Source organism: Oncorhynchus keta, chromosome 32, assembly GCF_023373465.1.
Source record: "Oncorhynchus keta strain PuntledgeMale-10-30-2019 chromosome 32, Oket_V2, whole genome shotgun sequence".
Lineage (NCBI taxonomy): Eukaryota > Metazoa > Chordata > Actinopteri > Salmoniformes > Salmonidae > Oncorhynchus > Oncorhynchus keta.
Window position 1 is genome coordinate 1,201,168 of NC_068452.1, and position 13,439 is coordinate 1,214,606.

Here is a 13,439-nt window from a genome sequence, read left to right on the forward strand (position 1 = left end):
AGTTTTACCTATTTCTTTTACCAGCATGTTACATGTGCAGCCAGAAGAAAATAAACGTTACTCCACACACAGAGATGTGTACAAAGCTTACCCTCACCCTCCATTTGATAAATCTGACCATAACTCTATCCTGCTGATTCCTGCTTACAAGCAAAAACTAAAGCAGGAAGTACGCACTGATCTAAAGGGTAGAGGTGCCGCTTTCAAAGAGCGGGACTCTAACCCTGACACTTATAAGAAATCCCGCTATGCCCTCTGAAGAACCATCAAACAGGAAAAGCGTCAATACAGGACTAAGATTGAATCCTACTACACCGGCTTGAAGACTATTACTGACTACAAAGGGAAGCACAGCCGTGAGCTGCCCAGTGACACGAGCCTATCAGACGAGCTAATTGACTATGCGCTCTTCGAGGCAAGCATCACTGAAGCATGCATGAGAGCACCAGCTGTTCCAGAGAGTAGCCAATGTGAGTAAGACCTTTAAACAGGTCAACATTCACAAGGCCGCAGGGCCAGATGGATTACCAGGACGTGAAACTCCAAGCGTGTGCTGACCAACTGGCAAGTGTCTTCACGGAAATTTTCAACTTGTCCCTGCCCGAGTCTGTATTAACAACATGTTTCAAGCAGACCACCATAGTCCCTGTACCCATAAACACCAATGTAACCTGGCTCACATCAACACCATTATTCCAGAAACTTTAGACCCACCCCAATTTGCATACCGCCCAAACAGATCCAGAGATGAAGCAATCTCTATTGCACTTCACACTGCCCTTTCCCACCGAGACAAAAGGAACACCTATGTGGGAATGCTATTCATTAACTACAGCTCAGCGTTCAACACGGTAGTGCCCTCAAAGCTCATCACTAAGCTAAGGACCCTGGGACTAAATATCTCCCTCTACATCTGGATCCTTGACTTCCTGAAGCCCCCAGATGGTAAGGGTAGGTAACAACACATCTACCACGCTGAGGAGACTGAAAATATTTGGCATGGGTCCTCAGATCCTCAAAAAGTTCTACAGCTCCACCATTGAGAGCGTCCTGACTTGTTGCATCACCGCCTGGTATGGAAACTGCTCTGCCTCAGACCGCAAGGCACTACAGAGAGTAGTGCGTAAGGCCAAGTATATCACTGGGGCCAAGCTTCCTGCCATCCAGGACCTCTTTACCAGGCGGTGTCAGAGGAAGGCCTTAAAAATTGCCAAAACTCTCATAGACTGTTCTCTCTGCAACTGCATGGCAAGCTGTACCGGAGCGCAAAGTCTAGGTTCTTAACAGCTTCTACCCCCAAGCCATAAGACTCCTGAACAGCTAATCAAATGGCTAACCAGACTATTTAAATTGAGCCCCCCCGCTACTCTCTGTTTATTATCTATGCATAGTCACTTTACCTCGACCAACATGTACATATTACCTCAATTACCTGGATTAACCTATGCCCTCGCACATTGACTTTGTACCGGTACCCCTTGTATATAGCCTCGCTACTGTTATTTTATTGTTGCTCAACACATTTTTTTTAGGGCTTTTAAGTAAGCATTTCACTGTAAGGTCTACACCTGTTTGTAACGTCTGCTTCCAACTCACACCCCCTGAACGCAGATCACTTTCCAGCCCACTTTCCAGCTCACACTCTCAAACACCTAGATGCCCTGAACGCAGCTCACTCTCCAGATTCCAATCACCTGAATTCTAATAACCTGTTCACACACCTGTATGTCATTATCACACTATTTAGTTAAGGTCTTTTCACCCCATCACTGTGAGGTATTGTTTGTTTTGTTTCACACGTCTTTCAGAGCTCTGGTTTTCCCGTGATTTACTCCTCCGATGTATGATAGTTATTGCCTGCCTCACTAACGACGCCTTTTTGCCTTTTTGCCTGTTATCTACCTATTGCCTGATCTCCCAGACAGCGTTACTAGCCTTTTCCCTGCCTGTACTGTTGCCTTTTGACCACCTGTGTATGACCTTCTGCCAGCCCCTGGACCCAGCTACCTGCCTCCTCCTGTGGTCCTTTGCAATTAACACCTGCTGCACCCTGCGCTTTAAACCAGTTCTCTGTCTCCCCTCGTGTTCATTACACTGTTGTATTCCGCGCATGTGACAAATAACATTTTATTTGATTTGCCCACGTCTACCTTCAAACCACAAAGGGCGTCGACAACAGAAGACAACGTGAGAGGAGCAGTTTCTGCTGTATTTTTTATGTTATTTTACCTTTATTTAACCAGGTAAGCAGGCTGGTTGAGAACAAGTTCTCATTTACATCTGCGACCTGGCCAAGATAAAGCAAAGCAGTGAGACACAAACAATAACACAGAGTTACACTTGGATTAAACAAGCGTACAGTCAATAACAAAATAGAAAAAAGAAAAAAGGAGGTGCTCTTGTTCTCTGTGGACTTTACAGTGTCCCAAAACTTTTTGGAGTTAGAGCTACAGGATGCAAATTTCTGTTTGAAAAATCTAGCCTTTGCTTTCCTGACTGACTGTGTGTATTGGTTTCTAACTTCCCTGAACAGTTACATATCGCGGGACTATTCAATGCTTGTGCAGTCCGCCACAGGATGTTTTTGTGCTGTTCGAGGGCAGTCAGGTCTGGAGTGAACCAAGGGCTATATCTGTTCTTAGTTCTGCATTTTTTGAAAGGGGCAGGCTTATTTAAGAGGGTGAGGAAATTACTTTTTAAAGAATGACCAGGCATCCTCTACTGATGGGATGAGGTCAATATCCTTCCAGGATACCCGGGCCAGGTCGATTAGAAAGGCCTGCTGTTTTAGGGAGTTTTTGACAGTGATGAGGAGTGGTGGTTTGAACCCGGACCAAATGCAGATGCAGGCAATGAGGCAGTGATCACTGAGATCCTGATTGGAAAACAGCAGAGGTGTATTTGGAGGGCATGTTGGTCAGGATAATATCTATGATGGTTCCCATGTTTACGGATTTAGGGTTGTACCTGGTGGCTTGCTTGATGATTTGTGTGAGATTGAGGGCATCTATCTTAGATTGTAGGACTGCCGGGGTGATAAGCATATACCAGTTTAGGTCACCTAACAGAACGAACTGTGAAGATCAATTCACATATGGTGTCCAGGGCACAGCTGGGAGCTGAGGGGGGTATATAACAGTCGGCAATAGTGAGTGACTTATTTCTGGAGAGATTCATTTTTAAAATTAGAAGCTCGAACTGTTTGGGCATAAACCTGGAAAGTATGACAGTACTTTGTAAGCTATCTCTGCTGTAGATTGCAACTCCTCCCCCTTTGGCAGTTCTATCTTGATGGAAAATGTTGTAGTTGGTTAGGGAAATCTACACATTTTTGGTGGCCTTCCTAAGCCAGAATTCAGACACGGCAAGGTCATCAGGGTTGGTAGAGTGTGCTAAAGCAGTGAGTAAAACAAACTTAGGGAGGAGGCTTCTGATGTTAACATGCATGAAACCAAGGCTTTTTCGATTACAGAAGTCAACAAATGAGAGTGCCTGGGGACAGGCAGGGCCTGGGTTAACCTCCACATCACCCGAGGAACAGAGGAGGAGTAGGATGAAGGTACAGCTAAAGGCTAGCAAAACTGGTTGTCTGGTGCATTTTGGGACAGAGAATAATAGGAGCAGATTTCTGGGCGTGGTAGAATAGATTCAGGGCATAATGTGCAGACGAGTATGGTGGGGTGCGGGTACAGTGGAGGTAAGCCCAGGCACTGAGTGATGATGAGAGAGGTTGCATCTCTGGACATGCTGGTTATACTGGGTGAGGTCACCGCATGTGTTGGGGGTGGGACAAAGGAGGAATCTGAGGCATGTAGAATGGGACTTGGGGCTCCACTGTAAACTAAAACATAACTGTCCTTAACAACAGTATACAAGGCATAATGACTTTTGAGAGAGACATAAAATTATGCATAAATCAATCACAGGTGTTGATTAGGAGAGCTAGCTAAGACAACAACAGATAAGACAACATCAGCTAAGACAACAACAACAGGTAAAATGGCGATGAATGGGCAGAGAGTGTCGGTTAACTACACACAGGGCCTGAGTTCGGGGCTAGGGCCGACAGATAAACAAAAGAAAATAAACTAAATGGAGTACCGTGACAAATGAACAGTCCAGCAGGCATCTGCTATGTGGCCAAGTGATCGTAGGGTCCAGTGAACAGCAATACATGGAGCAGGGAAGCTGTGGCGTAGTTGTTACTACTCTAGCACGTAGGTGACACCGCGTATAAAGTTAGCAGTTCGGGGGTGGGAGGGTTGGAATTACGTCTGCGGACCAGTCGTGTTTGTACGACAGGTCGTCGTGTCGACAAAGGGGCGGGCCAAATGGCGAAAGAGGTATTGTAGTTGTAGTAATCATTTTGTTTGCTTGCCGGGAGATGCGCCTGGCTCGTGGCTAACTGGTGGTAGCTTTGGGGCAAGGGTGATTATCCGCTGCAAAGGTGCAGAGCTTACGGCAAGTATCTGGTGGAGTAGGGGATTCTAGCCGTGTCCGGGAGGCATCGGCTGGGTAGCCGGGTGATCACAGAGTAGGCCGGGAGGTGTGCCTGGCTCAGGGCTAGCTTCGGGGCTGGGTCACTCGGTGCCTCTGCAGAAGAAAAGGCCACTTTGCAGTGGCTAACAATGGCTAAATAGCTAGTAGCTAATTTGCTTGTTAGCTTCTGATGGCTAGCAGCTGATGGAGGTTCTGGCTATAAGGTCTAAAGTAAATAGTCGATCCGTGTCACATTTAGTGAGGCAGATTACCGGAAGGTATATTTAATTTAAAAATAGAAAAGAGATGAAAAATACAAAAAGTAAATGAGAGGACGACAAACCACGTCTGCACTGCTTCGCCGTCTGTATGCAAGCCAGGAGATTTGATTGTTATTTTCTCAATAGAAACATCTGGAAATAGCCATTTAAATTCCTTATGCATCAATGTTCCTCTCTGATGAAGTATGCACAGAACATACATCTTTCCATGACATTGACAAAACATTTACTGTAAGTGCCTTTGAACATTGCATGGTAGTAGATGCCAGGCACATCGGTTTGTGTGTGTCAAGAACTGCAACACTGCTGTTTTTTTCACGTTCAACAGTTTCCTGTGTGTATCAAGAATGGTTCGCCACCCAAAGGACATCCAATTTGACACAACTGTGGGAAGCATTGGAGTCAGCATGGGCCAGCATCCCTGTGGAATGCTTTCAACACATTGTTGACGGATTGAGGCTATCCTGAGGGCAAAGGGGGATGCAACTCAATATAAGGAAGGTAATTCCTATGTTTTGTGCACTCGGTCTATATCTTTACATCATAAATAATGTCATGCATGTTCACTTGTTTGAAGGATGCAAGGTGAGTAATGATTGATACATTTCTGAAGGTTTCAGATTAATCCAAGAAGTTAATTCATGTTGACAACAGTGAGTCACAGATGTGCAGCATGGACAAATGATACAAGTGAACACAAAGGGAATACTCAGTGTCGTGGCTCAATGTGTTCCAGGTTACTACAGCAGTACAGGCCAGCTACTATGTGTACTAGCAGAGGGATCCATTCCTCAAACTGCCCAAATATTCTCTGCCTAAGGTAAGCAACATTCATTTTACAGTGATAAACACATGCCTCTGGACATACATGCAGGAGATCAATTATTCAGATTGAGTACTTTTTAGTATTGAGTACATTTGTTATACTTTTTAACTCTGATTTGTTGGGAAAGATCTCGTGAGTAAGCAATTCACGGTAAAGTCTACACCTGTTGTATATGGCGCATGTGACATAAAATGTCATTTGATTTGAAGTAATTAGTAGCATTACTACACAATGGTGTGTAGTCTCATGGTGTGTAGTCTCACTCTTCTATTGCTGCTGTTAAAATACACTATATATTGTCTAGAGAACATTGGCAGCTATAGTGTTAAACATTCAATATGCACACAGCACCTGATCTTGTGACGCCCAACACGTACTCGTTAGCTTGTTTACAACCCCAACCCATAAGATACATCATCGCTGCAGTGCCAGAGTGGAACTAGAAGGACCCACACAACCTGTACCTCTCCGACACTCTGGCCATGGAGAATATCAAGACTACCCAGATGCTGGACCTGTATGAGGTATGACACTTACCACCGACACCAACAGACTGGTAATAGCCTTGTTATTCCTTATGTCATCACATTAACAATCATTGCAGATGGTCCCCTCTCCTGTTTTCCCTTCTTTCTCAGAATGAATCTCCAGTTTATCACCCAGACACTGGCAGGTGTGATGGAGGGAGGTAGAGGAGCGAGATATGGGTCTGATATTCAGAGTCAGAAGTCATGAACAATGTTTTTACTGCTGCTGCTGCTCCTTCTAACATGTGTGTTAATGGTTTATAAAACGGGCTTAGTATTGAAATTGATGGTGACACCCAGTCTGTAAAACTGGTTGAAATGATGGCAATCCAGTTTTCCATTCAGATTGATGTTGTTTTAACTAGTTTAACCCTTTGGGTATTTATGCATGTCCTAATCACAAACTATTGTAAACTGAAGTTATGCTGTATGTATCGCTGAAAGATCCATCTGGATAATCTTTCCTTCAATCTAAATGTTTTTCTCTATCTCTAATCTTAAACATTTAGTGTTAGGTTTTTCATTCAATCCATCTCCCAGAGGTATGAACTTCAACACTGAATATTACAGAACATCCTAACTTGCCTAACACAGTTAATACTCAGAGTGGTAGGCCTACAAAAATCAATGACAACCCAATGATGAACTACCTGATTCCCTAGTTACTCAAAGCTATGAATAGCTTTTGATTGAGTGAGTGGTAGGAGGGAGGGAGGAGGAAATGGAGGGAGGGAGGGAGGAGGAAATGGAGGGAGGGAGGGTTAGCTAGATGATTTAGGTAATGTAATGGTCATGATGATGATGCTCCTTTCTGTTAGCTTAGCGGTGTGTGTGTTAGCTCTCTGCCAACACTCTTAAACCCTCCCCCCATTTCCCCCCTATTCGGAGCCTCTGATTTTCTTATTCAGAAGTGTATCCATATTAATAATAGATTGCAGAAAGCTTCATTAATGCATATTGAATTATTTTAAAAGGCTCTCCTGCAGGAGACTAAGTGCATGTACTGAGGGAAGTCTGGTTTCTCAGTGGTCATTTATCATACTAGTGCTACTGTGATGAAAGTTTTTGTGTTGTTTGCTTTGTCTATATAGATGGATACACATGCATACATCAGTCTATATATTTAATATTTCTAGAGCACTGACATTGTTGTTTTGCCTACGTAGATGTTTCCACACGCACGCATACAGGTAATTGCCAAAATATAGAAAACACCAACACAAAGCGTCTTAACCTCTAGCGTTGGGCAATCCCATATCCGGGAGTGTAATCATAGCCTCAAGCTCATTACCATAACGCAACGTTTCCTGTTCATGAAAATCGCAAATTAAATTAAATAAATATATTCAAACACAAGCTTAGCCTTTTGTTAACAACACTGTCATCTCAGATTTTCAAAATATGCTTTTCAACCAAAGCTAAACAAGCATTTGTGTAAGAGTATTGATAGCCTAGCATAGCATTAAGCCTAGCATTCAGCAGGCAACATTTTCACAAAAACAAGAAAAGCATTCAAATAAAATAATTTACCTTTCAAGAACTTCGGATGTTTTCAATGACGAGACTCTTAGTTAGATAGCAAATGTTCATTTTTTTCCAAAAAGAGTATTTGTGTGGACGAAATAGCTCCGTTTTTTTTCATCACGTTTGGCTAAGAAAATGACCGGAAAAAGCAGTCACTTACAACGCCAAACTTTTTTCCAAATTAGCTCCATAATATCGACAGAAACATGGCAATCGTTGTTTAGAATCAATCCTCAAGGTGTTTTTCACATATCTATTCGATAATCTATCAGTGGTGGCAGTTGGCTTCTCATCAGAAGCAAACGGAAAAATACTGCAGCTGGAGATTACGCAATAATTGCGACGGAGGACACCAATCGACCACCTGGTAGATGTAGTCTCTTATGGTCAATCTTCCAATGATATGCCTACAAATACGTCACAATGCTGCAGACACCTTGGGGAATACGTGGAAAACGTAAGCTGACTCCTAGCTCCTTCACAGCCATATAAGAAGTCATTGGCATGAGGCGGTTTCAAAAAATGCGGCACTTCCTGATTGGATTTTTATCTGTTTTTTTTCTGTAACATCAGTTCTGTGGCACTCACAAACAATATCTTTGCAGTTTTGGAAACGTCAGTGTTTTCTTTCCAAAGCTGTCAATTATATGCATAGTCGAGCATCTTTTCGTGACTAAATATCTTGTTTAAAACGGGAACGTTTTTCATCCAAAAATTTAAATAGTGCCCCCTATATCCAAGAAGTTAATAGGGCGCTGGGCCACCACGAGCCAGAACAGCTTCAATGTGCCTTAGCATAGATTCACCTAGTGTGTGTGGAACTCTATTTGAGGGATGGGGCACCATTATTCCACAATAAATTCCATTATTTGGTGTTTTGTTGAGGGTGGTGGCCGCTCCAGAATGTCCCATAAGTGTTTAATTGCGTTGAGATCTGGTGACTGAGACGGCCATGGCATACAGATGACATAATTTTCATGATCATCAAACCATTGAGTGACCACTCGTGCCCTGTCGATGGGAGCATTTGCCATCAGGTTGAACCGCTTCACCATAGGTTGAAGTTTTTCCCTCAGAATGGCTGTGTATTTATTGGCATTGACCTTGCCTTCTAATGGGGTTGAGTTTTCCATTCCAGGAAAAATCACCCAAAACCATTTATTTATTTATTTATTTATTTTATTTCACCTTTATTTAACCAGGTAGGCAAGTTGAGAACAAGTTCTCATTTACAATTGCGACCTGGCCAAGATAAAGCAAAGCAGTTTGACAGATACAACAACACAGAGTTACACATGGAGTAAAACAAACATACAGTCAATAATACAGTATAAACAAGTCTATATACAATGTGAGCAAATTAGGTGAGAAGGGAGGTAAAGGCAAAAAAGGCCAGGGTGGCAAAGTAAATACAATATAGCAAGTAAAACACTGGAATGGTAGTTTTGCAATGGAAGAATGTGAAAAGTAGAAATAAAAATAATAGGGTGCAAAGGAGCAAAATAAATAAATAAATGAAATACAGTTGGGAAAAAGGTAGTTGTTTGGGCTAAATTATAGGTGGGCTATGTACAGGTGCAGTAATCTGTAAGATGCTCTGACAGTTGGTGCTTAAAGCTAGTGAGGGAGATAAGTGTTTCCAGTTTCAGAGATTTTTGTAGTTCGTTCCAGTCATTGGCAGCAGAGAACTGGAAGGAGAGGTGGCCAAAGAAAGAATTGGTTTTGGGGGTGACTAGAGAGATATATACTGCTGGAGCGTGTGCTACAGGTGGGAGGTGCTATGGTGACCAGCGAGCTGAGATAAGGGGGACTTTACCTAGCAGGGTCTTGTAGATGACATGGAGCCAGTGGGTTTGGCGATGAGTATGAAGCGAGGGCCAGCCAACGAGAGCGTACAGGTCGCAATGGTGGGTAGTATATGGGGCTTTGGTGACAAAACGGATTGCACTGTGATAGGCTGCATCCAATTTGTTGAGTAGGGTATTGGAGGCTATTTTGTAAATGACATCGCCAAAGTAGAGAATTGGTAGGATGGTCAGTTTTACAAGGGTATGTTTGGCAGCATGAGTGAAGGATGCTTTGTTGCGAAATAGGAAGCCAATTCTAGATTTAACTTTGGATTGGAGATGTTTGATATGGGTCTGGAAGGAGAGTTTACAGTCTAACCAGACACCTAAGTATTTGTAGTTGTCCACGTATTCTAAGTCAGAGCCGTCCAGAGTAGTGATGTTGGACAGGCGGGTAGGTGCAGGTAGCGATCGGTTGAAGAGCATGCATTTAGTTTTACTTGTATTTAAGAGCAATTGGCCACGGAAGGAGAGTTGTATGGCATTGAAGCTTGCCTGGAGGGTTGTTAACACAGTGTCCAAAGAAGGGCCGGAAGTATACAGAATGGTGTCGTCTGCGTAGAGGTGGATCAGGGACTCACCAGCAGCAAGAGCGACCTCATTGATGTATACAGAGAAGAGAGTCGGTCCAAGTATTGAACCCTGTGGCACCCCCATAGAGACTGCCAGAGGTCCGGACAGCAGACCCTCCGATTTGACACACTGAACTCTATCAGAGAAGTAGTTGGTGAACCAGGCGAGGCAATCATTTGAGAAACCAAGGCTGTCGAGTCTGCCGATGAGGATGTGGTGGTTGACAGAGTCGAAAGCCTTGGCCAGACCAATGAATACGGCTGCACAGTAATGTTTCTTATCGATGGTGGTTAAGATATCGTTTAGGACCTTGAGCGTGGCTGAGGTGCACCCATGACCAGCTCTGAAACCAGATTGCATAGCAGAGAAGGTATGGTGAGATTCGAAATGGTCGGTAATCTGTTTGTTGACTTGGCTTTCGAAGACCTTAGAAAGGCATGGTAGGATAGATATAGGTCAAGAGTGTCCCCCCCTTTGAAGAGGGGGATGACCGCAGCTGCTTTCCAATCTTTGGGAATATCAGACGACACGAAAGAGAGGTTGAACAGGCTAGTAATAGGGGTGGCAACAATTTCGGCAGATAATTTTAGAAAGAAAGGGTCCCGATTGTCTAGCCTGGCTGATTTGTAGGGGTCCAGATTTTTCAGCTCTTTCAGAACATCAGCTGAATGGATTTGGGAGAAGGAGAAATTGGGAAGGCTTGGGCGAGTTGCTGTTGGGGGTGCAGTGCTGTTGACCGGGGTAGGAGTAGCCAGGTGGAATGCATGGCCAGCCGTAGAAAAATGCTTATTGAAATTCTCAATTATGGTGGATTTATCAGTGGTGACTGTGTTGCATGCATGAAACCAAGGCTATTACGGTTACAGAAGTCATCAAAAGAGAGCGCCTGGGGAATAGGAGTGGAGCTAGGCACTGCAAGGCCTGGATTCACCTCTACATCGCCATAGAAACATAGGAGGAGAAGAATAAGGGTATGGCTAAAAGCAATAAGAATTGGTCGTCTAGAACGTCTGGAACAGAGAGTAAAAGGAGGTTTCTGGGGGCGATAAAATAGCATCAAGGTATAATGTACAGACAAAGGTATGGTAGGATGTGAATACAGTGGAGGTAAACCTAGGTATTGAGTGATGAAGAGAGAGATATTGTCTCTAGAAACATCATTGAAACCAGGAGATGTAATTGCATGTGTGGGTGGTGGAACTAATAAATTGGATAAGGTATAGTGAGCAGGACTAGAGGCTCTACAGTGAAATAAGCCAATAAACACTAACCAGAACAGCAATGGACAAGACATATTGACATTAAGTAGAGGCATCCTTAGTCGAGTGATCAAAAGAGTCCAGTGAGTGGAGTGGTTGGTTTGGGGTTCACGGCGATTTAGACAGCTAGCCAGGACATCAGTAGCAAGCTAGCATAGGATGGAGGTCTGTTGTTAGCCACCTCTTGCGTTCCGTCAGTAGATTAGTGGGGTTCCGTGTGGTAGAGGGGATTAGTCCAAATCACACAACAACAAAAATAAAATAAAAACAATAGATATAGTTATAGAGGCCCAAGAAGAAACATAATAATAATAAAGATAAATAAATTGTCCGATTGTCTATTCTGAGAGCAGCCGGTAAGACGGCTAACGGTTAGCAGGCCGCAGATGTGCGTTCAGGTAACGTCGCGACGGAGGAGCCAGCCGGATCTTCTTCGGGTAGATAACGTCGGCAGTCCAGTTGTGATGGCCCGGTGGGGCCCCGCCTAGGCAGTAAAACGTGTCTGGATAGGTGACTGCAGCCCAGGAGTGATTGACGGAGCTCAGGAGTGATTGACGGAGCTGGCTAGCTCCGGAGTAATTGATGTTTGCTCCGGAATCGAAGAGAGCAGATAGACACACCGATAGCAGCTAGCTAGCTGTGAGATCCGGGAATGAATGTCCAGAGAGCAGTTGAAATCCAAGGACATGGAGAGAAAAAAATAGTCCGGTATGTTCCGTTCCGAGCCGCGCTGCGCCGTATAAAACTGGCGATAGATTTTCGAGCTAAAGGATAGCTGATGACCACAAACCGTGGTTAGCTGAATACTAACGATTTGCCAGTAAAGAAGCTAACTGGCTTCTGAACTAGCTTCTGATTAGCTTCTAGCTAGCTCCTGGCTAGCTTCTGGTTAGTTTCTGGCTAGCTTCTGGCTAGATTCTTGGAGGATTGCAGATTTGAGGTAAATAATACTTATTTATAAATATAAATTGGTGAGGCGGGTTGCAGGAGAGTGTTTTGAAGATGAGTTGATGGAAAATAAAAATAAAATGTATGTGAAAAAAAGTTGTAAATATATATATATACAGGACACGACAAGACGAGGACAAAAGACGTCTGAACTGCTATGCCATCTCGGGATGAACCATAACAGAGCCACCAGAACCCTCATTTACTCAAGTGTTTCCTTTATTTTGTTACCTGTCGGTCGATATGTACTATTACTAGATGACAGCCACACATACAGTACCAGTCAAGAGTTTGGACACACCTACTCATTCAAGGGTTTTTCTATATTTTTACTCTTTTCTACATTGTGGAATAATAGTGAAGACATCACAAATATGATATAAACATGTGGAATCATGTAGTAACCAAAAAGTGTTAAACAAATTGGCACGCCCTTACCTTAGAGAGCCTTTTTATTTCTCTAGTTGGTTAGGTCAGGGTGTGATTTGGGTGGGCATTCTAATTTGTCTGTTTCTTTGTTGGCAGGGTATGGTTCCCAATCAGAGGCAGCTGTCTATCATTGTCTCTGATTGGGAATCATACTTGGCCAGCCTTTTTCCCACCTGTGTTTGTGGGTAATTATTTATTTCCTGTGTGTTTGTGTGCGTCACGTTCAGTTTCTGTTTACCTGTTGTTTGTGAAGGTTTCACTTTATTAAAGATGTGGAATTACATGCACGCTGCGCCTTGGCTCATTTATGACAGGGAGTTTGAAGACAGTGAACGTGACACAAATCAATTTATATTTGAGATTCTTCAAAGTAGCCACCCTTTGCCTTGATGACAGCTTGGCATTCTCTCAACCAGCTTCATGAGGTAGTCACCTGGAATGCATTTCAAGTAACAGATTTGTTACATTTATTTGTGGAATTTCTTTCCTTGTTAATGCATTTGAGTCAATCAGTTAGGGGTGGTATACAGAAGATAAGTAGTAGTAGTAAAATACCAAGGCCATATTATGGCGAGAACAGCTCAAATAAGCAAAGAGAAACAACTGTCCGAGACTGTGTAAATCAGGCCTTCATGGTCCAATAAGAAGAGGTGCATTGCTTGGGCCAAGGAACACAAGCAATGGACATTAGACCATTGGAAATCTGTCATTTGGTCTGATGAGTCCAAATTTGAGGTTTTTGGCTC

The 13,439-nt window shown here is 43.4% G+C and overlaps 1 protein-coding gene across 4 annotated transcripts in view; it reads left to right on the forward strand.

The window, feature by feature from the left end:
- Nucleotides 1-5,097: 5,097 nt before the first annotated feature.
- The window catches only part of LOC118364815 (uncharacterized), a 62,895-nt gene continuing 54,553 nt past the window's right edge, over nt 5,098-13,439 (forward strand). For 2 of the 4 annotated variants that reach the window (XR_008088256.1, XM_035746538.2), the window contains exons 1-3: nt 5,098-5,261; nt 5,497-5,580; nt 5,996-6,110. Coding sequence is in view for 3 of the 4 variants with exons in the window: in XM_035746538.2 (XP_035602431.1) it covers nt 6,069-6,110 (42 nt within the window). In the remaining variant the exon portion in view is untranslated. Of the gene's footprint in view, nt 5,262-5,496; nt 5,581-5,934; nt 6,111-13,439 lie in introns of all 4 variants that reach the window. The other 2 variants (XM_035746539.2, XM_035746540.2) reach the window with 2 other exon arrangements.